General features: G+C 55.4%; 1 protein-coding gene across 1 annotated transcript in view; it reads right to left on the reverse strand.

Moving 5' to 3' along the window:
• Nucleotides 1-26655, reverse strand: part of CACNA1I (calcium voltage-gated channel subunit alpha1 I) — a 101367-nt gene that overhangs the window by 35337 nt on the left and 39375 nt on the right. The window contains exons 5-8 of the mRNA XM_057742064.1: nucleotides 13372-13531; nucleotides 6904-7219; nucleotides 5719-5811; nucleotides 2188-2494 (exon numbers count right to left, since the gene is read on the reverse strand). Of these exons, the coding sequence (XP_057598047.1) occupies nucleotides 2188-2494; nucleotides 5719-5811; nucleotides 6904-7219; nucleotides 13372-13531 (876 nt within the window). The remainder of the gene's footprint in view (nucleotides 1-2187; nucleotides 2495-5718; nucleotides 5812-6903; nucleotides 7220-13371; nucleotides 13532-26655) is intronic.

The following is a 26655-nucleotide window of genomic DNA, read 5'->3' on the forward strand; positions in this document are numbered from 1 at the left end:
ATTCTCTTGGTTAATACACGGGATGAGCCCAGAACAGTGTCCTCGCTCCGTCACTTCCTGGCCCGCGGCCTCGGGTCAGTCACCGAGAGACCCTCCAGGAACCCCAGCCCGTCCCCACCATCCTGCTTCACGGAGCTTGGAGAAAGGCTGACAAAGGTAGGTGTGGGGGGCAGACATCCTTCAGAGGAAGCCAAGGTGACCTGGCGTTCCTCAATTCTCCTGCCCGCGTGGGGGGCCTAGCGCCAGGGGAAAAGGGGGCGGGGCAAGCCCCCACTCTGGAAGCACCATCCCCCACCCCCGACTTCCCTCTGCACAGCTGAGTCAGAGTTGGCCCTGGGGAGCGGTCAGCAGGGCCCCACACAGAGGGAGGGTCAGGAGGTGTCATCCCCAGCGCTGCCCCGGGGAGAGTGTGAGAAGCTGGGCCAGACTTGAACCCAAGGTCTGTGATCTGTGAACCATTTCAAAGAGGTGTCAGAGAGGCTCTTTCTGGGTGGTTTGGCTCCTTCTTTATATTTGTCTATGTTTTCCTAGAATAAACATGTTTTGCTTGTGTAGCAATAATAATAATAAAACAATAATGTTAAAGGAAAGAAAAACCTGTAACGTCCACCCTTCACTTCCACACTTGCTTCCACACATCTCCCTACGTCTGGACAAGGCTCTCTGACTCATTCACCCTCCAGACCGGCAGGGTGGCCAGAAGGCCAGTGGGCCCACCTCAGTATCTGCGGTCACGGCAAAGCCCTTTCCAGCCCAACTTACATGGGGCTGGGCACCCCGACACTTGTTTCCCAAGGAAGGGAGATGGGGGAAGCACGGAGGCGCAGGGCAGGGGGCGCGACCGCCCTCCAGAAGCCTGTCTAGGGCTTCTCTCCACCAAATTTCCCTGGAGAGGGTGGTGGGCGGCGACAGGAAGCCCCGAACAGTAAACACCCCGCCCCCTGCGTCATCTAGGAACACGGGGTGCCAGCCTCACCCAGACCCCAGCTCCCCCGTCCACGTGCTGGGCCAGCCCACGGGCCACCTGGAGCCTCCTCCAAGACCATGCCTGGACGGCTGGCGCCCAGGGACGGGTGGGCGGTAGCTCTGAGGATGAATTCTTTGCCTCCGAGTATCTCAGAATCCCAGAACGCGAGAGATGCAGGAGCAGGGCCTGGGGGTGGCTGACACCCACAGCACACAGCCTCATCCTCACTCCCCGGCGGGGAGACGGAGGCCTGCAGCGGGGCCGGGCGGGCCACGGTCACAGCTGAGCCTGCTCTGGGGTACCGTCCTGATGCCGACTGACTTCCTCACGGGCACCAACTGGGGGCAGGACTGGGCCTGGGGTGGGGCCCACCTCCTGTGGTGCCTTTGCCCCCTCCTACGGGAGTGGTTCACAACCCCCTGGATGTGGGTTCAGCAGAGCCTGTAACTCTGACATCCCCGATGCTGAGCTTTAGTCACTGACACACTGTGTGACCTTCAGTGACTCCCTTCATCCCTTTGGACCTTAGTTTTCCCATCTGAACACGGGGGCTAATATGACTCTGCTTCCTTCTCAGGACTGTTTTCTAGAACAGATGAGAAAAAGAATGGAGAATGCTTTTTAAGCCTATGCTGCTAACTCTCTGGAACCGTCTACCGTCAAGCAGGAGAAATGGCCCCAAGGCAGGAGCAGATCACAGTGTGCGCGCGTCCCCAGCATGCCCCACCTCTGCAGGGCTGGTCAAAGCCCTTTTATTCCAGGTGCCCAGCACCGCTGCTCAGGTGTGCGAGCCAGCAGGCAGGTGGCCACAGGAACTCATGGTGGGGCAGGGAGGATGGGGGCGCCAACAGGCTGTAGTGGCAGAGGGATGTTACAGCTTCACGAGACTAAGGTCGGACAATTGTTCCTTCCTTCAAGCGTGGCTCCCAGGGCAGAGCCTGAGTCCGTGTGCGCACATGGGGTCAGAAGGGAATTCCTCCAGCGTGGGGCTGGGTCCCCCAAGCCCAGGGCTAGCCCAGGCCAGGCACCAGCACGTGGTCGGGAAAGGGGGGCAGGGAACCGAGAGGTGTGGACTGGAGCTGCCAGGGGAAGACCCGGGTTCTGAACTTGCTGAACACCTCTGCTTGTGCTGGGAGATAGGCCATGTTTGCCAACAGTGCTGTTTCTGAGTCCCCAGCTGGAGGGGCGCCCTAGCGGCCAGGGGAGGCAGGGCCACTTACTGTAGTGCCTGGGCTCCTTGGCGTGGGGCCCGGGCTTGGTGGAGCCGGGCGTCCCCGGGGCCTGGCGCCGGCTCTGCAGGGCCTGGTAGAGGCCCAGGGCCCGGCGCTTGGCCTTGCGCAGGATGTGGCAGACGTACTGGAAGATCTCCTCGTAGCAGTCGCCAGGCTCGGCGTAGCTGGCCACCGTGCTGGAGGACAGGTAACGCTGCCGCTGCTCCAGCATCAGCCGGTGCTCCCGCTGCTTGGTCTCCGAGAACTGGGTCGCTATGACAACGAGGCACAGGTTGATCATGAAGAAGGAGCCCACCTGTGACCAACGGGAGGAGAGGACAGGGACAGGGACAGGGGGACGGTAGGGGTGAGAGGAGGTGAGGGCAGGGGGTGGGAGGGTGCGAGAGAGAGACAGAGAGGTGGAGAGAGAGAGATGCGGAGACGGTAATGGAGACGGCGGGACAGAGGCAGGGCGAGATGCAGAGGGATACAGAGGCAGAGAGGAAGACCGGAGCAGGGGCAGGGGCCGATCCCAGACACAGAACAGGGAAAGAGACAGCCAGAGACACGGGTGCAGAGAGACGAGGGCAAGGAGAGACACCAAGGGAGAGTGAGCCAGGCTCAGAGAGGACAGAGACGGAGGGTGTGGGGGGCACAAGTGACGGGGGTAGGTGGAGATGGGGAGAGGGAGGAGGGGAGGGTGGAGGGCCCAGAGAGACGGAGAGGCACGGGCACAGATAGGGACAGGAAAAGATCGCTGAGGCCTTACTCTGGGAGGAGGCCGGCGCCCGGGACAGCGGTGGCCCAGGCAGCTCCCCAGGCCCCCCCGAGGCCCGCTTCTAAGCCCACTCCCCTCGGGTCCCCAGGCCCTGGCCACGGCTGCCCTCCCAGCTGGGACACCAGCGCTGAGGCCGGGGAGGGAGGCACAGCCCTCCGTCAGGCTACCCGGGCCCTGAGTCCCACCCCAGCCCAGCCCTCACGGGGGCCCCTGCCTGGACTTTGGCTCCAGCTGGGCCTCCAAAAAAGAAAAGAGAAGTTTCCCTCAGAAAGGGTTTAGTTGTGAGGCTTTGTCTGTGCTTGCATGGGGTGGTGGGGACGGGCTGCCCGGCTGGTGCTAGGGATTGTGCCACCTCAAGTCCCAGGGCCCAGCTCCAGGGGTCTCCGGAGGCAGAAGGGCCCCAGTTGCCGGAGGCAGGCTCCTCTCAGGCACGTGCGAAGCCTTTGAACAGACTCAGCTGCAGACGCGCGCCTGCCAGCGGGAGCGGGTGGTGTGTGTCGCCCTCCTCCAGGCTGCCCGCCAGAAGCTCCCTGCAGCCCGCGGCCCCGGTCACGGCTTCCCCTTCCCTGCTCTCCCCTGCAGGAGGGGCTGGGGAGCTGGGGTTTGGTGGGGAGGGGATGTGGGGGTAGGGGGCCTTCCTGGCCCAGAGGACTCTGGGAAAATCCCCTGCCTCTAAAGGAAGAAGGTGCGTCACTCATCTGCTCTCTCCGCATTTCCTGGTGACCCGCTCTGCAGGCCTATGTGAGGGCCACGGGCCCTGCCCGCTGGGAGCTCACACCTGGCAGCCTCTACCCAGCCTGCCTCTGCGGCTCCTGTCCCTGGGTGACCAGGCGGCTCCCTGTCCCCTCTGGACCTCCATTTCCCCATCAAAAACAGAAGGCTGGGACAAGCTTAGGACTTCTCCAATCAGAAGGAGCACGGGGGACCTGAGTCCGAAGGCTGAGGACCCCTCACCGGCTGTGTGGCCCAGGCCAGGCACCTCACCTCTCTGGGGCTCAAGGTCAACACCTGAGAAATAGGCACATGACCCTGGGTGGCCAGGGCTGTGAGGGTAAAAGGACAGCTTGGTCACTCAGGCTCTGCTCGCCAGACCTTTCCCAGCACCTGGAAAACTCAACCTCCCGCCTGCACCCTTTCTCCTGTGACAGGGCCACCTGGGGCCCAATAATGGCAGCAGGGTACATTTATGGAGCACGTACTGTGTGCCAGCGGCGATGTAGGCTGCAGGCTCGGTCTCCTCTAACCCTCCCCAGGGCCTGTGAGCCACGTGCCCTCACGGTTCCCTGCCTCACTGTGAGCTTGGGGAGCTAAGGGGCCTGCCCAGGGTCACGCTGGGGGTTACCAACCCCAGACTCCACCCCTAACTCCATCAGAAGCAGATGAAGCGTCCTCCAGCCTCTCTCTGGAACTCCCGCCTCCTCTCGCACCCCCAGTGGTTCACAGTCCTCCCACTGCAGGATTCTGTCTGGCGTCAGGGTCTCTGGGAGGCACCCCCTGCCCAGAAGGCTCTTCCTCTGGCTCTTCCCCCTCCAGCCTTTAGGGCTCAATTCTGCCATCACCTCCTCCAGGAAGCCTCTCACTTCCCCCATCCCTTCTCCAAGCTGGGGGAGAGTCTCCTGTGGGCTCCCTCAGCCTTTTGGGCTTCCTTCTGTGATGGCTCCTAAGATGTGGTCTGGTCCCTGTCTGCTGTAGCCCATCTTCCCCCAAGAGACTGAGCCCCGGGAGGGCTGGGCAGGGCTGGCTTACTGCTCAGCACCCAGCACTCGGCCCAGGGTGTGGAGCAGTGCCGGGTTCTCCGAATGTGCTGGGGAACCAACAAGCTAGTGGCTGGACAGTGATGCTAAACGAGGCCTGGGTGCCCTTCCTTCTACCTGGGGTGTCTCCTCACAGGTCCAAGGCCCCAGCACCCCCAGGAAGGCATCGAAGCTAAGCCAACAGCGGGTAAGTCTCCGGTCAGCTTGTCCTGAACCCCCAGGTCAGAGTCCCAGCAGCCCAGGATGGGGTGCTGTCCCGGAGCCCCAAGCGTGTCCTCTCCCACCGCCAGGAAGCCAGAGAACCCAGCCCTGCAGCAGCAGGGAGCCAGCAGCGACTCTCCCAGCAGTGAATCACCTTGACATCTGGGGACTGTGCTGTGGCTGAGGCTGCAGTCAGGCATAAGGTGGATGAGTTTGGCGGTGGGGGCTGCCAGAGAGGGGGCCCTCTCTCGGGGTGGAGAGAGCTCCCCTTCATCTCCAGGACTCCCCCACAAGGCAGAGCTGCCCGAGAGGTGGGAGTCCCTCCAAGAATTTCAGGGAGCTCCACCAGCTCACAACCAGGCTCAGTCTCCCCTGCAGACCCTGCCCGGGAAGCAGCCCCAGGCTTCCGTTTCACAGAATCTCATCTTCCCGCCCCAGGAAACGAGGGAGGTGCCAGAGCCCTTGAGACGCTTCCATCCTGGGGCTGCATCCCTGCTGTGGCCATAAAAGAATGTCTTCCCAGAGACTACGAGGCAGAGAAACACGAGCAGGAGCGGCGGGTGGACTTAAATGCCCAGAAATGAGAAATGAAGGCAATGGGAAGTGATGGAAGCCTCCCGCCACCGCCCCCAACGAGCTCCCTCAATCATCCGCGGCTCGGCTGCATTTAAAAACTGCCCCTCCTGCTCTCTGCCACCCAGCTCTCCGGGCTCTGAGGGGCACCTGGGGGACTCCTAAAGACTCCCTGGTCCCCTGGGCCACGGGTCCTCAAGCTTGCCCAGTGAACCCCAGCTCCCTGACACTTACTATGATAAGCAGGATGAAATAGATGAAGTTGTAGAAGGAGTGAGCGTCCATCACATAGTACATGATCTCCACCCAGCCTTCCAGAGTGATCACCTGCAGCAGGGCAGAGCAGAGAGGGGAGAGCCTGAGATGGCTGAGCCTCCGGAAAGGCGGGCAGCAAAGGGAGTGTCCCCAGCAGAGGCCCCACTGTGTGCCGTGACACTCTACACACGTTCTCCCTCGTACTTCTCCCAGGGGCTCCCCCAGGCAGTCATTCTCATTCCCAACACGCAGCTGAGGAAATGAGTTTCAGAGAGGTTAGGACACCTGCCCAGTGTCACACAGCCAGGATCGAGTGCACCAGGGACTTAACCTGGTCCCTCTCGCTCCAGAGCCCCCCACCTTCCAGTCTCCCATACCAAGGCGGGAGGACGAGAAGCAGGGGGTCCTGGGCCCAGCTCCAGCTCGCCCCTCAGGACACTTTCTGAGCCTCAGCTGCTTCTTCAGTACGTGGGATTAACAGAGCCCGCCTGGAAGGGCTGGCGCGCAGCTCAGCTGAGCCCGGGAGTGTGGTTGTGATGAGCTTGGTGTGACTCTGTCCCCCATACACTTTCCCATAGAGGAAAGCAGAGGAGCCTTGGGCGGTCCTCCCCAGCACCGCGGTCTTGTTCGCTTCTGGCAAAGGCACAGAATAGGAGACCTCTCAGGGCCAGAAGGTCTCCAAACGCAGCTGCTGGGCGGTGATCACATCACACCCTGCAGCTCTGAATTCTGTGATCCTGCTGTTCAGCCACCACCTTCTGTCCCTGCCCCATCCTTCCTTCTGGCGACAGCAGGAGGCAACCTTGACCGGGCAATCACTTCACGCTGGGCTCTGCTCACGTCATCTGGTTTATTCTTCTCAACCACTCAAGGTGGGGAAAGCTGTTATTACCCCCATTTTAGAGACAAGAAAACTGAGGCACAGAGACATCAGGCAATACACCCGAGGGCCTACTGCCCTTTCTTCAGACCTCACTCGCTCTGTCTGTAACATGGGCATGACAATGCCTGTTGCGCCAACAGGTCGGGCAGGTTTCAACGACACGGTTGGCAAATGCCTAGCACAGAGCCCCACCTGCCAGGTACAGCTGCTCACCCCACCCCTCCCCACCCCCAGCCTCCAGGGCCCAGCATGGGGTCCGGTGCCAGCCCCCAGGGCCTCACCTGGAAGATGACGATCCAGGCGTAGCCGATGTTGTCAAAGTTGATGGCGCCCTTGTGGGGATTGGCGCTGCCCGTGCGGCACACATTGTAGTAGCGGTTCCAGTTGACGCAGAGCCCGCTGGCGTTGAGGTCCTGGCGCCCCGCCCCGAAGTCATAGACATCGTCCTTGGACAGGCAGCACTCGCGGCCCTGCTCCTTGAGCGGGGGGATCTCGTGGCAACCCATGATGCCATTGTCCCCCGACAGGGAGCAGATGAAGGGCATCTCGTCGTCCTCCTCCGGCTGGTAGTAGGGGGGCAGGGCCACATCCCCTTGTCTGTCCACAGGTGATGGTGGGGAAAGAGGAGAAGGGGAGGGGTCACTGCCTCCCAGCATGGCAAGACTGGCCCAACAGGCCGTCATCGCCTCTAGGCCTTTGCACACGCTATTCCCCCTTCCTGGGACACCCTTCCCCACCTCTGCCGTGGTCACAAAAACTCCCACCTACCCACGGGGGGCAGTTCCAGGGTGGTCCCCCTGGCCCAGGAAGCCTTCCCTGGGGGGGCCTCAGGGAAGACTGGGCCCTGCACTCACCCCCATTATTTCTCTTGGGGAAAAGGCACCCAACTCCCCCTGGGAGGCAAGGATTGGGTCTCAGCATCCCTAGTTACCCGCACACTGTTTGGTCAGAGCAGAGTAGGTGCTCAATGCACAAATGCTAAATTTTACTGATTCAACAGAAGAAGGTAAGATACCTTCCTGCCCCACCCTCTCCCATCTATGTGACCTTGGGCTGTTCACTTCCCCTCTCTGGACTTCAGTTTCTTCATCTGTAAAACAGAGATGACAATCCCTGTTCTGCCCATCCTGGAGGGCTAATCTTTGATTCACTGCAATCCCAATGGAAATTCCAACATGTTTTTGTCTAGGAAATCTGGCTAGATGGTTCTAGGATTTATATGAATGGCAGAATCGTCAAGACAACTTTTTAAAAGAATAAAGATGAGTGGAGCGCAGCCCTACGAGAGATCAAAGTGCTCTACAACTATGATGTTAATACAGGGTGGCATTGCAACAGGAACAGAAAGTTTCATGGAACACCACAGAACACAAGGACAAACCCAGGTACAAAAGAGAATTTTAGTATATTATAGAGAAACCTTCTCAGATCCACGGGGAATGGAAGGACTAGTCAGTAGATGGTGTGAAGACGTCTGCTATCCATTTGGAAAATAATAAAGTTAGATCCTTACCTCATACCATATACAGGTCTTGAAGACATGGTAACAAAAGGAAAAAAGAATGTCTATTTATCTCATCATTAATTGCTTATGTTGACTGCACATTGAAAATAATATTTTGGATGTGTTAGGTTAAGTAAAATATATCATAAAATTGAAAATAATAAACTTCTGGTGGATTAAAAAGCATAAATGCAACAAAAATAACCACAAAAACATTACAAGAAAATATGAAATATTTTTGTTAACTCAGGATAGGTAAGGCCTTCTTGTTTAAGACACATAAAACCCAAAATCTGTAAAGGAAAAGGTTGACAAGATTGATCATATACAAAATTTCTATGAGACAAACGACAGTAAACAAAGCAAAAAGACACACAACAGATTGGGATGAAGCAGAGGTAGGCAGAGTTTTTCCATAAAGGGCCAAATAGTAAGTAATTTTTTACAGACCACGTGGTCTCTGTCCCAATCATGCAACTCTGCCATTAAAACACGAAAACAATCACAGGAAACAGGTCAACAAGTGCACATGGCTGTGTTCCAATAAAACTTTATTTGCAAAAACAGGCCAGAGTTTGCCATCCCTTGGGACAAAGTAGTTGCAACATATAAAACAGATAAAAGATAACCATCTAAAGTATATTAAAATCTTCTATAACAATAAGAAAAAGAAAAAAAAATCCACTGGGAGAAAAAAGGACAAAAGACGGAAAATTCACAGAAGAAATCAAAATGGCCAACATACAGGGAAAGATGCTCACCTCACTAACAACAGGAAAATGCAAACAAAAATAACAGTGAGATCATTTTACATTCATCCGAACAGCAAACATGTCAGGGTTGATAATACTGAGTGCTGGGAAGGGTGTGTGCAGACAAACATGCTAATACACTGTTGGTGGGAGTGTAAATTGACACAACCTTTTTAGAGGGCAATTTGGCAACGTCCATTAACAATTAACATGTAGACATCCAATCAAAATACATATGGTCCCGTGACAATTTAATAACAACACTATTGCAATTCAGTGGAAAAACAACAGTCTTCTCCAACAATGGTGCTGGGACAATTGGTCAGCCACATAAAAAAATGAATCTTGACCCCTATCACATGCCATACCAAAAATTATTTGAAATGGAATATAGGCCTAAATGTGAAAGATAAAAACAAGAAAGCTTCTCAAAGAAAACACTGGAGGATAGTTCGTAACCTTGGATTAGGAAAAGATTTCTTAAACTGGATACGAAAAGCAGTACTAGGAAAATGATTGATAATCTGATCTTCATGACAACTGAGAGCTTCTGTTTATCAATCGAATGACACCATTAAGAGAGTGAAAACAGAAAAAGAACAAAAAGAAAAAAGAAAATTTTAAAATGAAAAGAAAAAATAGGAGAAATATAAAAGAACAAAAAAAATTTTTTAAGAAATAAAAAACAAAAAAATTAAAAATACCTTTAAAAAGGAAAAAAGATGAAAACAGAAAAAGAACAAAAAGAAGAAAGAAAAAAGTTTTTTAAGAAAAACAGAAAAATATATAAAGAACAAAAAGAACTTTTTATTTAAAAAGAAATAAAAAAACAAAAAAGGAAAAGGAACAAAATTTTAAAGAAAAATAACAAAATTAAAAATATATTTTTTACAGGAAAAAAAAAGAGAGCGTGAAAACAAAACTCAGACTGGAATCAAATATTTGCAATATACATATATCCACCAAAGGACTCAAATCCAGAACATAAAGGGCTGTTACAAACTTATAAGAAAAAGGAAGGCAATCCAACTTTAAAATGGCAAAAGACCACACAGACACTTCACAAGAATATACCAATGGCTGATAAACACACAGAAAGGTGCTTATCACAACTAGTCATCAGAGAAATTCAAATTAAAACCACAATAAGGCACCACTGCAGTCTCACTAGAATAGCAGAAATTAAAGGACTGACAATTCCAAAGGCTGCTAAGGATGTGAGGCAACTGGAACTCTTAGACTTTGCTAGCGAACATTTAGTGCAACCATCCTGGAAAATGGTTTGGCAAAATCTACTAAAGCCAATAAACATCTGCACTCCCTTAACCCAGGAATTCCACGCCTGGGAATTTACCCAAAAGAAGGAATGGCCACATCCACCCAAAGACATGGACAAGAATATTCATGCGTCATAGTGCCGAAGAACCAAAACCCACCCAAATCAACAGGAGAATGGAAAAACACGTAGTGGTATATTCACTCTGTGGAATCCTCACAGCAACGAAAAAGAAGGAAATACACACGCAACAACTTGGATGAACCTCACAGACATTGAGGCCAAGCATCAGACACACAAGGTAACAGCCTATATGATTCCATCTGAAGAAACCTCAGAAAGAGGCGAAGGGAATCTATGGTGACAGAGATCAGAATAGTGGCTACTTTGGGGTGAGGGGGAAGGTGACTTGGAAGGGGCAGGAGGGAGCCTTGTGGGGCTCAGTGAGTTCCTAGGGGTAGATTTACACTGGTGTACAACCCAGGTAAAAACTCACTGAGCACTTAATAGCTGTGCCTGCTACTGAATGTAATTTGTGCCTTATCCAAAAAAAGCATTTAAAAAAAGTGGACACGGGGGCATAACATACCTCTTTTTTTTTGAGCTTTGCTTTACTGTGCTTCTTACAAACTGAAGGTTTGTGGCAACTCTGCATCAAATAAATCTATTGGCACCATTTTCCAACAGCATTTGCTCAGTTCGTGTCTCTGTGTTACATTTTGGTAATTCTTGCAATATTTAAAACTTTTATTATTATTATATTATTATACTTGTTATGGTGATCTGTGATCAGTGATCTTGGTGGTTACTGTTACGACTCACCGAAGGCTCAGGTGATGGCTAGCATTTTTTGGCATATTTTTAAATTGGAGTATGTTCTTTTTTTAATACTATGGCACAATTGATAGACTACAGTATAGTGTAAACATACCACGCACTGGGAAACCAAAAAAGTCGTATGACTCGCTTTATTGTGGTGGTCTGGAAATGGACCCGCAGTGTCTCTGAGGAATGCCATACACTCTGACGAGTGATTAAGAATCTAGCCATTCATCACAAAGATCACAAGCATACACGATGCTCCCTGCAGGCTTGTATGTTAAGAGCAAAAATTTGGAAACCACGCCACGCCCATCAAGAGAAGCTGGCTCGCTGGACTGTGGTTCATTCGTGGAATAAGAAACGCTGATGTAAAACACACTCAAGCCACGCTGCCAGAGCAATTCGCATTTTTAAAACCTGTCTGGGGTGTAAACAATCATGTGTGTGCATTAATGCCTAGACAGAATCCGCAAGAGGGGACCAGATGCTTTGCAGAGGACACGAGGCCAGGGCTCAGATTCCCAGCCTTGCCACTTCCTAGCTGGGTGACATCGTCCTGATTCTGTGCTCATCAAGAACCCTCCCACTGACCATCTGGGGTCTCCCCAGGGGTTTATGTGCCTGGAGGGATGCTCTGCACATACTCCTTGGGGAGCAGTCATGGCAGGCTTTAGAGTCGGGGGAGCCGAGGTTCTAATTCTATCTCTCACTTCGCCAAGCTGGGTGCCCTGGAGCAAGATGCTCCTCTCCCAGCCTCGGTTTCCTGGTCTCCATGTGGGATCAAAAGTCAAGCATCACCTCCACCGCCCCCGTCACACAGGAGCGTGTCATCCTTGCTAACCAAGTAAACAAACCGGTCTAGAGACACCCAACAACCAAGAAAATACACTCACAAGTCAGGTAATTTCAGGCAGAGATAGTACCCCCCAAAATGAAGCAGGATAATGCGTTAGAGAGTCTGGGGGTGGGCAGTGGTGACGGAAGGCCTCCAGGAGGAGGCAACATTGGGTGTGAGCTGGGATGATGAGAAGGGGGCCACCTCTCAATGACCTAGGGAAAGATCCATGTGGGACAGAGGGGCCTGGATGTGACCTGAACCCCCAAAGCTGAGACCTCATACCTGCCTGTCTCCATCTTTGAAGGTCAGACCAGGAGAAGCAGAGTCTTCCTCTCCTCCTGCCCCAGGCCCAGCCTCAGGGCCCACCCCTTCTGAATGATGTAGGCCCCCTCCCCCTCAACAGGGCTCTTACCCACAAGAGGGTTCCCGTCTCTGGTCTGCCCAGGTACCCTACTATTCCCCCACAGCGATGGGCAGGTGAGCCAGTCCCTCCCCCAGGCTTCCCCCGGCTCTCCACTTAGCTCCACTCCCACAACCAACAGTCAGGCTGAGAGAGAGAGCCCAGCCCATGCCTGTGCAGAGTCCCCACACTCCTGCGGTCCTCAATTTCCAAGAGCAGAAACTCCACCTTCTGCTGCATCCTTGGCCCGAGCATGGGCTGGGCGAGAGCCGCCACTTGGATGAGTTTGTCGTGTGACAGGATGAATGAAAATGCTTTTCTACTTCTGTCTCCCTGGGACCTGACACAGAGTAGGAGGGCACTAATGCTTATTAGTGAAACAGAATGAAAGTACAGCCATGTCCAAACACGCATGGCATGTGCGTACACTCAAAGACGCTGCTTGTCCCTCATCACTGAGATTCTATAGATGTCACATTTCTCAGACTACTCAACCCAACTCCTCGGAGAGCCAAAGCTTGATTTCTGTTTATATAGCATTGGACACTCATCTCTCTGAGTCCTGCCCACCCCACTGCTTTTAGACACAAGTGGGCTGAATGCGAGCTGACCTTTCCCTGATGACTCAGAGTCACTGATAGGCATGTCTGTGCTGTAAGTAGAGAGCCAGGTGCCCTGTCTGCTTTTGAGGTTTTCCGTCTCTTTTTCCCTTGCTGTCATCGCTTCTGCTTGAGTCTTAACTGCCCTTTCCCCTCCTACCCGACCTCCTTCTAGTTTGTTGCTTCCACTCTCTTGGTCCCAATTCCCAATTCCCAAGTATCAATAAGTTAGGACTATGTATTAAGTAAGAGTCACTAGGAGCTGAATTAGCATCTAAGGGCCTGTCTTGGACAGGGACTCTGTGATACCAATTTTGAGATCTCAAAGGCCTTTTGTGATGATTTTGGTGTCCAGGAATTCATAAGAGACCTACCACCAACTCACCTGGGCGCATCCCTTAATTTCTCTGCACCACTGGAAATAAGGATTGGGACCAGGTGCTCAATGGGGAGGCCTTCCTAGCCCTGAAACATTCAGCCCCACTGCTGCCCCAGGTAAAGCTGGCCAGGAGCCCTGGGGCAGGGGCGCATGGGGCTGAGACCAGGGGCTGCACTCACATGGTGAAGTTCTCCTCCAGGAAGCAGCGGTTGCGCAGCAGGCCTGCCCAGAGCTGCACGCCAATGATGCCAAAGATGAAGAAGACAAAGAAGCAGAGCAGAAGGACATTCCCCAGCATGGGCAGCGTGTCCAGGAGCAGGTTCACCAGGATCCGCATACCTGGGAGAGGGAAGGGTGGAGGGATTGGCAGACAAGGGCAGAGGTCCCAGAGAGGAGAGAAGGAGAGCAGGGTTAGAGGAACAGAGAAGGGGTGGTGGGAGGAGAGGTAGGACACGGGAGCAGGGGCTCCTTACTGCCCTCAGCCTGCTCAGTGGCCACCAGACAGACCTCCTCCTTGATACCTGTCCCTCCTCCCAGAGGCATGGAAATGGCTCTGGGCCCCAGTGCACTTCCACTAGATCATGGGCGAATAAGCAGGCATTTTTGGAGCACCTTTTGTGAGCCAAGTGCTTCTCTGGGTAATGCACAAATATGATCTCCTTCAGTTTCCATGGCAACTCTGTGAGGGTGGTAATATTATCCCTTTTTTATGGAAGAGGCAACTGGAGGTTCATAGAACTGAAGCTACTTGCCCAAGGTCACACAGATAGGAAGCAGTAGTCTGGATTTAAACCAGGTGTCCTGACACCAAGGTAGCACTCTTTCCACAGCCCCCAAGTACCCAGAGGCCTAGGACTGAGGCTGGCTCATCTCCCAATGCCCAGCACGCACCCAGGATGGGCACAATAGGTGCCTAATAAATGTCCTTCATCTCCGGAGCAGTCAGTGGTCCCCTGACCATGCCAGGACACATCAGTACCAGCCAAAACCACCCTGCTGATCCACCCCACTGCATGACAGAACCAGGCAGAGCTCTCAGAGCCACCTACACAAGAACCTCAGCCAGCCGAGGGACTCAGTCCTGGCCTGATGCCAGAGGAAGAGGACTTATTCTTTCCTGAGAAATAGCTGCAACAAATGAGCCAAGCCAGAGGCGACACGAGGAGAAAATGGGGAAATGAGAGCAGATACAGACATCCCCAGGGAGGGTGACAGGGTGACCTGAAGGGGGCTTCAGGCAGACATGGGAAGGGGGTCAGAACATGTCAGTCACTTCGTGGGGAGGTCTAACATCCTGAAAGCCCACAGGTAGCAACAGAAAGCCTGTGGAAAGCACATAGCCTCTGATTTAGAGATCCTCACCCTGCTGACCTCTGGGATCTGCGGGACCTTGAACCTGTCCCTTCCCCTCTTGGAGGACAAGGCCCCTCAGCAGAGGGGCCCAAGAAGACAGCAACCACCCTACAAAGATTCTCCAGCTCAGGGGCCACACCCAACTCTCAGCAAACACGGGGGCTCCCACCCCGCAGAGAAAATGGAGAACATGCTCAGCATCTGGCCCTGCTCCACACACTTACCGCCCTTCACATCTGTCTCCCCATCCTTCCCTCCTGCCCCTCCTGCCCTGGGCTGACCCATGTACCCCCTCCATGCCTCTCTCTCCCTGTGGGCTCAGCCTCCCCACTGCGAAAAGCACCCAGCTCTCCCAAGTCTGGATAACAACATCCACTGTCACAGCTTCAATAACTGCCTGCATGTCACCCACACCCTCCTGAGTCCTCAAGAAGATCCAGCCACCCCAGTCACTGGAGAATCCACAGGAATGCAAGCCCCAGAAAGGTGGGTCACCTCTGTGGTTTTGCCCACCTCCCCGCCTTTCCCAGGCCTATGAAAACAGCACCATTCCCCCATGCCAGTCCTGTGGTTTGGGTGGGCTGACATGGAGATTACATGGCCTAGGCCTGACCAATCAGCATAGTCTGTTCCTCTAGCCTCAGTGATTGGTGCAGGATGGTCATGTGACTCCATCCAGGACCAATGAGAGTCTGCACTGAGACTTCTTCTGGAACTACAGGAAAAGAGATGCTCTCTTTCTGCAGAGGTTGCAAGCTGGGAGGAGTTAACCCTGGAGATGCTGGGGCCATCTTGCCTCCCAGGGATAGTGCCCGCTTAGGGTTGAAGCTACCCAGGGAAAGCAGAGCCCAGGACAGAGAGGGGGCGATTCCTGATAACGCATTCTAGAACACAAATCTGGGCATGTCATCACTATGTGTGAAAACTGCATTCTTACCAGTTACAGAAGCTGGGGTTTATGAAGTTGTAGCAGGTGGGGGGAGGTCCCTGGAAGGACTACAGGAGGTCCATGAACCTTATGGAGTTGCTACAAAATATGTGAGTATGATGCCATGGATTTTTTCTGGGAAGAAGGTGCACACAAGTGTCTATGGTCCCAGAGAGTGTCACGAGCTGCTGGGTCACCCTTGAGTGCACACCCCCACAAGATCCTGTGATTCCTGCCTACCTCTCGAGCCGCATCTTCTTTCCCTCCCTCTGTCCTGGGTGTGCACCCTCTGTCTAGCAACATCAAATTATTTAAAGTGCCATAAAGTTACCACGGGATTTCACACCTCCATGGTTTCTTACTCATGCTGCTCCCTTTTTCTAGAACACTCTCCCACCTCTCTTGTGCCTGGTAAACCCCTATTCAGCTATCACAGCTCAGTTAAGGATCTGCTTTCACTCTGTAAAGACTTCCCATACCGTTTCTAACCCCATCCCTCTCTCTTCTATTGTGGGCAACCTCAGCACCTCTGACCTAGCCTAGGCTGCCATGTACAGTTGTGCAGGTTGCATATTGCACAACCTTGGAGGCACCATTTACATCAACATCTAATCTTCTTCTAACCCTAGTGTATAGTCATCTGTTTACTCTTCTATCTCTTCCACTGGGCTATAAGCTCCTGGGGGCAGAGGCTGTGTCTGAGTCACCTCAGTGTTCCTGGAACCCAGCAGGTCCTGGCCCAGAGCAGAGGCTCAGCCAACACTTATCGAATGACTGCTTGTGAATAAATGATGTGCTAAGTCATGGGGAGGGAATGGAACATTGGAGAGGGGAGGATGGAAGGATGGTGACAAGAAGAACAGTGGCCCTGTCCAGATTTTTATTTATTCCAGGGGTGATGGCCGAGGTAGTTATTAACAAGGGTAATTCCTTGAGATCTGCATCACGAGCTCTGTATGGAGTGATTTCCAATCAATAATTAATGCCCACCCCCTTCCTCCCTCCCCACAAAACTAGGTCAGCCTCCTCTTGGGAAAGGCAGTGGGGCTGCCCTGCAAGCTCCTGCTCTCCCATTGAGAGCAAGCCAGGGTGAGTGAAGCCTCAATACCCCACCTCCCCACACCCGCCCCCCTAACAGGGTAGCCAGGGGGTGTGCAGAAGAGGGAAGTGAGAAAACAGAGCAAGCACCCTGCAATCCATCCAAATGTTAAGTCAGTTGCAGGCCTTTCTGGTGCTCCATCATTCATTCATTCATCAAACACTTAGAAATACTGCTGCACACCAGGCACAGTGCTAGGCGCATGGGGAAACCTAAACTCCCACCCCCCACCCAGCATGCAGTCTGCCAGCAGGGGGACAGGGGACTGCAGTGTTGGGGGAAGGGACCATGCCTAGGGAGTGAGGGCAGCTCCAGGCACCCCCTGGAGGGGCTGACTTGAGCTGGGCTCTGCAGGAAGCCAGGAGCAGTGGCAAAGGCACAGACAGGTGACCATTCAGAGGGGGCATCCAGGCTTGTGCTTGAGGGTCTAAGGAGAGCGGGGCTGTCTGCTAGGCGGCTGGCCAGGGAGGCCCGTGGGTAGATTTCTAAGCAGGCCAAGCCCTTGATCAGCTCTGGGCTTTAAAGGGGAAGGAGAAGTCCTGGAGGACAGGACAGAGGACAGGACAAAGGCAGGAGGCAAGCAGGAGGGCCGGGCAGTGGCTGAGAGAAGGGGCGGGATCAGAAAAGCCTGGAGGAGGCGGCTCCTGCAGCATCCCAGCCCCGCTGCTCCGTGCCTGCTCCCCCGGGCCCGGCCTTTGTTGGTTAATTAATTACATTTCCCAGTTCTCCAGGACACTGCAACTCTGAAAGACTCCTGAGAACCTGCCCGGCTGGCTTCCCTGAATGGCAGCTGGTTCCTCCTCCCCTCCTGCCTCCCTCTGCTGAGCTGGGCCCCAGCTCACTTCACAGCCCCCCTGGGGCCCAGGGAGTCCCAGAGCCACAGAGCCAAGGCATAATTAGCTAATTAGGGACTCAGGGAGAGTTCATCACTTCCACGCCAGAGAACAGGGGCCATGGGATTAGGGGGCCAGAGAGGACCCTGCGAGAACCCGGCTAATCCTCCTTTCATTCCCACAGTCAAGTAATTAGCTAAGGCGAGTCTGACGGTTCCACTCTGCCCTTAGTTCCCCTGGCACTGGGTACAGGAGAGAGAGACAGAGAAGGTGAAACAGAGAGAGAACTGTAGACAGAGAACAGAGATGGAGAGAAAAAGAGACAGAGAGAGACCGCCTTTAAGACCCATCACATTCTGCCTCAGACCACCTTTTCTGCTCCTCTCCCTCCACACCTTCCCCCAGCCAAAGCCTCCTCCTCCAGGCAGCCTTCTCTGATTCTCACCCCCAGATACTTATGAGGGCCTCCTGCCTTGAGTTCCCCCATGGCTCTCCCTTTTCCTCTCTCAGGATGAGCTTACCTGATTCAGCTCTCTTAGTGTGACTTTTCAGCCTGGGGTGGAGAGCAGGTGGACCTTGATGAGGGCAGGCTGCAGGTGACCCATGAGTGTGGTTGAGGGCCCCGCTTCCCTAGTCAAGAAGGGATAGAGGACCCTGGAGTCCTCAGAACACCCAATGTAGCCCCTACCCTGATGAGCAGCCAGAGCACCAACCCAGGACAGGACATCTGGGTCCCAGTCCTGTCTGGGCAGCCTTGAGACAGAGCTTGCCCTCTCTGGGCCCCCATAACCTCATCTAGAGGACAGTGGTTTCTATCCAGCCTCAGAAATACCCCAATGCCAGGACACCTCAGAGGGGGGTGCCCCCAAAGTCAGGAGCCTCCAGGAGCCCAACCACCCTTATGGGGAAAGTGTAAATCCCTAACTCAACTGCCCCCACCCCCTCCTCACAGGCCCCCACAACCAGGCTCCAGTCTATCTCCCAGCCTCACCCCCTCTGTCCTCCATGTCACACCTGAACCTGCTGCCCCAGCCAGACTGCAGTTGCTCCCAGCGCCCCGACTCCCCACCTCTGCACACACTCTGCCCCCCACGCACACCACCCTCCCCCACTCTCAGCCACAAGGCTTCCTTTACTATCGTGCTGCTGGGAGCAATGCCAGGTCCGCTTCCCAAGGCAGGACGGGGTCCACACTGGAGCCAGACTGACCCACTTCCAATCCCTGGAGAGCCCAGGTTCTGGGTCAGCGCCGGGCCCTTGCACATGCTCAGAAGGCCATCCCGTCTCCATTTTTAGACCTCGGCTGCGTGGTCACTTCTTCTGGTACCCGAGTTGGGCTCGGGTGCCCCTGCAATGAGCTGCCACAGCCCCATCCTCGCTCCATCACAGCACTTACTACACTATCAGCCTTCATCACAGCTCTGCCCTCCTCTCCCCCCAGGGAACCAGAAGTGAAAGGCCCACCAGGGGTGCTCTGTGTCCTCCCATCCTGCCCAGAGCCTGGCCCAGAAAGGCCCCTCCGAGGAGGGCAGCTTGAATGAATGCAGGGGTGATGGCTGAGTGGGCATCCCCATTCGACAAATATTCAGTGAGGGCACTGTTTTAACCTCTAGGGATACATCAATTTTTTAAAAAAAACACACAAAAGGGACTTCCCTGGCGGTCCAGTGGTTGACTCCTCGCTTCCACTGCAGGGGGTGCGGATTCGATCCCTGATCCGGGGAACTAAGATCCTGCATGCCACGCCAAAAAAACCAGAAACACACACACACACACAAAGTCCTCTGCCCTTGTGCAGCACATACTCTACATAGGGGTAGGGAGACACACACAGAGAAACAGCAGACATAATAAGTAAGCACACTTCCTCATTTGTTGGGTGTGAGCGCTACAAAAATAAAAAGTAGAATGGGGGAGGGGATAGGGAGAGCCAGGCCGGGGCTGGGGGTCAGGCTGGTATAAAATAGGGGCTGGGAAAGGCCCCACTGGCCAGATGCACAGAGCAGCTGTGTGCACACCTGGGGAAGAGCTCTCCAGGCAGAGGGAAGAGTCAGGGCAAAGGCAGGAGGGAAACGGGGCTGCCTGCAGGGAGTGTGAGACTCTGGCTTCCACTCGCGCTGAGTGTTGTGGGCAGAAGAGAGATGTGGTCTCCCGCTGCTGGGGAGAAAATGGACTGGGTGGGCCAGGGAGGAAGAGGGAGGCCCGTTAGGGGCCCCAGCCTGCAGGATGGTCTACAAACGCCCCTGTGTGACCCCAGCGTGTGCACATCCATCTCTGGAAAGGGGGCCAGGCCTGTGGGCTGCATAGCCAGGAGCGTGACAGTGGCCACACGGTGGCCGCCTTCCCCGGGACAGAAATGTGGAGCACTGAGGGGGCACCCGGAGAGATGGGCCCCTGCCCGGTGCCCTCCCTGCTGAGGTTGCCCAGGTCAGACACTGGGCTTCCTCCGTGACTCTCCAGGATGGGGACTGGGCCTTCCATCCACCTGCTCCACTCCATCCCACCCGGCCTGGCCCAGCCACCGCTCACCTGCCATCCTGACAGCGCACATCTGGCTGGTCCAGAGGACGTGGCAGTGGAGGCGGCGCTGGCTGGGTTTGGAGACATTCTGAAGGTTGACCCGAGGGGTGGGATGTGGGTGTGGGTATAAGAGAGGAGCCCGGGCATCTCCAAGGTTGGGAGTCTGAGGCCAGAGGCATGGAGCGGCCCTCAGGAAAGACGGGGGTCTGTGGGGACATGTGGAGTCTGGGGTGCCTGGTGTATACCCATGTGAAGTCGCTTCGTGAGACCTCGGGGTCTGGGATTCAGGAGAGAGGAGTATGGCCTGGAGTGTCACGTGGGTGGCATCAGGGTAGAAATGGTCTCTAGGTGGCATTTTAAGTGCCAGGAGCTGGGGGGGACGAATGACAGGTGGGCAAACTGATGGAGCTGCTTAACCTTTTCACCCCTCCTCGCCAGGAACCCCTCAGACCAGACCTTCTGCCCTAAAGAAAGCTGGACAGCCGCCAGGCAGGGGGCCCTGGTGGCAGCGGGAGGCCAGGGGATGGGGTGCATTTCTTGACAGGCTTCTCCCCTGGGGGTCCAGGGTGCTCTCTGCAGACAGGGACTGTCAGCCCAGATTAGCACAGCCACTCTGCCAGGCCAGCTCAAGTAGAAAGAGCCGAACTCATGCCAGCCTCTGCCCGCGGTACAGCCCGCAGCCAGAAGGAGGGGGGCCAGGCCCGGGGCAAGGGGCGCCGAGGCTGTGGCTGGCCCCCAGGGCTCCCCTCTCTCCCTGGTCTGGCCCGGTCAGTGGAGGGCGCTGAGCAGCCGGGAGAGGCCGTCTGCTGCTCCTGCCATGGCCAGTGCCAACTAATCAGGGGCACAGCGGGTACCGGGAGGCTGGGCCAGGCAGCACACGGCCGGGCTACCAAGGACACAGCCGCTGGCCCCAGCCCAGCTGGGGAGGGGCCCGTGGGCTGAAGAGCGGCCTCGGTGCCCACTCCTGAGATAAGAAACAAGCCCCAGGCAAGGGGTCTGCAGCCCTGCACCCTGCACCCCAGGGGAGGCCTTGGCTCCTCCCCAAGGTCCTAGAGGGTGGGCCTGGCCCTGTCCCACTGAAGGTCACCCCCCTCACTGTGGCCCCTGCTGCCTTCTTACTCTTTGTCGGTGGTCCTTCCCCTTGGCCCCGATGCCTCCGTTAGAGCACATGTCTGCTGGCCCATAGCTCCTGGCTTGAGTGTCTGCCCACAGAGAAGGGGCTGCATCTGAGTCTTCTCCATGCCCCCACATCTGACCCAAAGCCTGGCCTCGTGGCCCCTTCGTGGATGCTACTTTGGGAGAATGGATGATTGGATGAATGGATGGGTGGAGAAATACACAGTGGCTCTCTCCCTTGATCTGGTGTCCTGTCCAGGAAATACTCCCTCCTGACTCGTAGAACAGAATTTGACCCTGGAGTGGGTATCTTCACCCCACCCCCATCCCAAACACCTCTTCCCTCACAGTCCCAGCTGCTCTTTCCTGTTCCCAAGTCAGGTTCTCTTCAGATGTTCTGGCCAGATGGTCTCCCGCCCCACCCCCACCTCTTCTGAAAGGCAGCAGCCCCAGAAATTGGGCCCCTCCACTGCACCTTCTCTCTTCTCTCCCCACCTCCCTCCTTCCCTCCCTTCCTTCCCTGGGGGCTGCCGGACCTTTCTTCCACAGGGCAGCTGGGGGACACTTGTGGGTGCCAAGGACAGACAGTCTGAAGTCCAAGGTCCTGAACCCCAAGACCCATTAAACACACACGCAGAGTGAACATGCTGAGATTCTCAGGCAAGCTCTGTCTCAAGGCCTCCCAGCCCCCTTGCCAATAGACACGGGTATGAGATGTGGGAACGTGATCAACCTACAGCATCGGCACCTTCACTGGGCACCTTCTAGGAGCACTTGCCATGAGGATGTTTCGCTAGCCCAGAGCCTAGCAAGGGAGGGCTAGGACCCCATTTTATGGATGGAGAAACTGAGGTTCGAGAGGTGGAGCCACTGCCCAAGATCTCAGGCACAAACCCTGGTCTAACTGCCCTGGATGCTACAGTCCGAAGCCCCAACACTGGGATCCTCCCTCTGTGAGGAGGGCAGGGATGGGGCAGTTCACGGGGCACCTGTTCTAAACCTGGCGCTGCAGACTAAGCCACATGGAGGTGTCTTGTGCCATTCTCCTTGTGCAGATGCGGACCCAAAACAAGAGAAGACTCTTTCCCCACGTCCTGCAGCTAATTAACACAGGACCAAGCTTTGAATGCTGGCAGGGCAACTCAGAGGCCATGCTCTGCACTAACCACTGTGAAATCCTCCTTCCTGCCCTGTCTCGTTCCCCTCGGGCTGCACGGGACCCGGCACCACGAGAACTCTACACCCTGACGGTGAAAGGCGTTCGGAGGTCTGGGGTACACCAAATTTGGAAGTGGATGGGGAGAGAAGGGGCCTTGAGGGCATTACTTCAGCCCATGGGGCTTTTCTGCTTTGACCTTGGATGTGGGTAGGGGTCTTTCCTGATGCCCTGCAGATGGAGTGGGTGGCTGAGATGCCTATGCACTAAAAGGAAAGGAAGGAGGTTGTGAAAAGGAGCAAAAAGCTCTGGCCAGCTGTGTGGCCTTAAGTAGGTTACTCAACCTCTCTCTGCCTCAGTTTCCCCATCTGTAAAGTGGATATCACAATGGTACAACACCCTAGGGCTGCTGTGAAAGTGAAATGATACAGCCCATGTAAAGCATCTGATAAACTTTAGCCATTTATCATTATTAGGATATCCCTAGAAGATGTGGAATGCTGACCTCCCACCTCCCCATGACATGCAGTCCTCTGTCCAGCCCCACTGTTCCCAGGACAGCTCCTCCTCTCCACTTTGGCAAGTGCAATTCCACTCCATCTGCAGGGACCACCCTCCCCAGACCTCTGTGTCCTTGGTGAGCATCTTCCAAAACCAGCCTCTGTGAAGAGGTCCTGACGCCCCCACCCTCCACCCCCAATGCTCCCAGCACTTTCTTCATAACAGTAGCACCTATTGACCACTTACTGCATTCAAGGCTCCGTGCTAAGCTCTCTACACACATGAGGGCATTTCATCCTTACAAAACCATTTGGAAATTGGTATTATCAGCCCCATCTTCAGAGAGATGGAGGTCCAGGGTCCCATGACAGGCAGGCGAAAGGACTAGAACTGGGGCCTGTCAGTACAGAGCAAATCTCCAGTCCCAGGCCTGCAGCTGGAGCCTGACAGGACTATCAGCTCTGCCTCCCTGTCCTTGGCTCCAGCCCATCCCAGCCCCAGCCCGGAGGCCCCTGCCCGAGGTGGCTTCTTGCGGACCCAGGGACTGTCAGCTGAATGGGGCTCCGGGAGGTGAGCAGGGGCCCAGGCAAGGCTCAGCACCCCTGGCAACCGCACCCAAGCTCCCCAGACCTCCCTCCCAACCCCCTCCGCAGCCTGGGCCAGGGTGTGCGGTGGCCAGGTGCACATGTGGGCCAGCAGCTCAGACCCAGCCCGCTCAGGCTTTAGCAGTAACGGCCCTAGTTTCTGACTGGAGAAAAAAGCACTTTTCATATTTAAATGGCTTGGCCAATGGGCTTTGGGAGGCACTGCAGCTGATCAAGGGGTGTGTAGGCTGAGTGAGGCCTGGAGTCAGCTGGTACCAGGAGGGGGCACTTTCAGAGATAATCCAGCCCCATCTTGCCAAGGCCCAGAAAGGGATAGCAACTTATGAGAGGTCACACAGCGAGAAATCAGAACCCAGACTCCTGACTGGCAGTTAGTCCTTCTTCCCTGCCTCCCCAACCTTGTCCTCCGTGCTATCTCCTTCACCCACCAGTGGCTGAGCAGCCAGGACAGACCCGCAGGGGTGGGGTGGAGGGACGTATTTTACGAGGTTCTGTAAAAAGCACCACGGCTCCCGGGTGCCCCATCCATCCTGGACAAAGTCAGAACCACACATCTAATCAGTCCCTCCTCCTGCTTTGTGCAAATAGGGAAACCGAGGCCCAGAGACACCCAGGGGCTTCCCAGGTCACGCAGCAGACTCCCCGCAGAGCTTAGAAGCAGAAATTACATCCCTGACAACCCAACTGAGTTTTCCTGGTTGGTCGTGTTTTTAAACTACTTTTTAAACTGCAGGCAGCCACCCCCCACTCCACAGCTTTGCAATTAATAACCCATAATTTGACTTTGCCTAGTCTCAATTCTCTAGCTTGCCATCTAGTGGCCACATTGAAAGCTACAGGCTATTGTTGAAAAGAAGGAGTCCCAGGGCAGAAGCAGCTCGAAAGATAAATTAATGGGAGGACTTGGGATGTTCAGGGAAACATCTAGGAAAAAAGAAGGCAAGCAAGCAAACCTCTCAGAGAGACACGTCTAAGAGTCTGTGCTCCGCCCGCTGGCCACTCACTCCCCAGTGACTCTGGGCAGAACACCTGGCACCTGGGGAGGAAGCTGCCCCTTCTGTAAATGAGGGTCTGGATCAGTGGACCTGCTCGAACAGCCTGAGGCTCCTGTTAGTCAACTTGCTCATGAAGATGGATTTATCTTAAGGTCCCTTTCCCGGGGGGGGGGGGGGGGGGGGCATCAGTTATATTTTGAATTCTAGAGGGTTCGTGCTCCCAACAACTCCCCCAGGCCAGGTTCTGAGAAAGGCCAGGCCAGGTTCGAGATTCCTCTGCCAGCTGCGAGGCGGAATCAGCTCAGAGTGGGAACAGAACTGTCCGCCTCGGGCCACCCCGGGCCTCCCAGCGAAGCCTATTAGCAGGAAAGAGGCCCCTGAGGATAGACCCAAACTTCTCTCAGGGCCCTCAGGGTCACCCAGCCTCCAAAATCATAGCCTCCAGGAGCGCAGGGCGAGCCACAAATGAGCAAATGAGCTCCTCACGCGGGAAGCGAGGGGGGGGGAAGGGGCGGGGAGGAGAGGCATGCAGGCCCACACCTCCGCACGTGCAACCCCCATGTGCACACCCCCCACACGTGTCCACAACCCCAACTGTGCACACACATACACCTACAACACACGGTCTCTCGTGGATACAGAGACCCGCACGCGCACAGTCCGCGCACACACAGCACAAATGTACAGAAACCCACCCCCAGAGAGACACCCATGCCCTGTGTGTCTATCCTGTCCATCCCCCACCCAGACCATCTCTTCTGCAATGTCCTGTCACATCGCTGTTCCCATGCCTGTCAGATCCCGAGACCTGACGGAACGTGCTCAATGTCGGATTGTGGACAAACGCCCCTGTGTGACCCCAGCACGTGCACATGCATCTTTGGAAAGAGGGCCAGGCCTGTGGGCTGCGTGGCCAGGAGCGTGAGAGCGGCCACGTTGTGGCTGCCTCCTGAGGGCAGCCCCTACCTTCCCCTGGGACAGAAATGCGGAGCCCTGAAGGGGTCCCCAGGAGAAATGTGGCCCCTGCCCGGTGCCCTCCCTGCTGAGGTTGCCCGGGCCAGAGGCTGGGCTTCCTCCATGACTCTCCAGGGTGGGGACTGGGCCTTCTGTCTCCCTGCTCCACTCCGCTCTGCCCAGACCAGCCATCACTCACCCACATTACCGGAGCAGTCCTCCGTGTCCACTTGCTCACCTCTGCCAGGCATTTCTAAAACACTCCCTTCGAGGCTCAGTCCCTATGCTCTGCTGGGTCTCAGCTCAGACACCACCTCAGACCCCAGGGCCCCCCACTCTGCCCCTCCCTGCACCCCCGTGTGTTCCACATGCCCAGCACCCCTCCCTCTGAGCACTGGCTGCACCGCCGCCCTGGCATAGGACAGCTGCTCGACACGGGTCCACTTCACACCTATTTACTGAGCACCTTCCACACAACAGGCACAGTTCTGGGCGCTGAGAGAACAAAGTCCGCCTTGTGGTCAATTTCCCAGTAGGAGGTGGGGCCTGAGGGAGATGAACATGCACCCCTGGGGAAAGTGTTCTGGTTAGAAAAGGGCTCCAGTTTAGTCCCTGCCACTGACCTGCTGTGTGACCTTGGGCTGGTCATGGCCCTCTCTGGGCCTCATTCTCCTCATTTGTTAAATGGGGTAAAGATGGTTTTGAATGAGGTGATCTTTAAGGTGTCTTCTAGGCTTGCTGGCGAGTGGGAAGGCCAGAGAGAGGCTGCCACCTAGGATGGCCTTTCTGGATGTCCCTTCCCTGCCCCTGAGGGAGTCTCCCCAGGACAGTGGGAGGGGGCAAAGGTGGTACAGCTGAACTGCTCCTCCCCACTCCCCCACAGCTTTGGTTCTCACCGCTCACACCCCCCACCACCACCTCTCAACCCCTCCCTCAGGACCTTCACAGCAGCTCTCAGGGGCCCCTAGAGTTTCCCATCACATCAAGGCTCATGTATGGGGAGGTGACCTTGTATGAGCGACCTTGAGATCCCAGCCCTCCAGGATCCCCTCTGTACCTCACCCAACCTGAGCCAGCCTGTCCCCTGCCAGGTCACCTTGCTCTACAAATATCCTGGAGCATGGCCTCCACTGCCCCGCCAGGCCTGCCCGGGCTGGCCAACACGCTCTGCAAGCCCAGAGTCAGGCCAGCCCCACAGGCACTCATGGTGGACGGCTGCAGAGAGGTGGGCAGGGAGGGTGGCAGGGACCCCCAAGGCCCCAAGGCTGGGTATTGGCAGAGTCGGGTAAGTGTTGACTGTGGAGGAGGATGAGGTACCAGGAGCCCTCTCACCTTTTACAGGTGGGAAAACTAAGGCTCAGGCAGGGAAGAGAAGTAAGGATTCAGACAGAGCCAGGGAAAGA

Source organism: Hippopotamus amphibius, chromosome 7 (genome assembly GCF_030028045.1).
Source record: "Hippopotamus amphibius kiboko isolate mHipAmp2 chromosome 7, mHipAmp2.hap2, whole genome shotgun sequence".
Classification (NCBI taxonomy): domain Eukaryota; kingdom Metazoa; phylum Chordata; class Mammalia; order Artiodactyla; family Hippopotamidae; genus Hippopotamus; species Hippopotamus amphibius.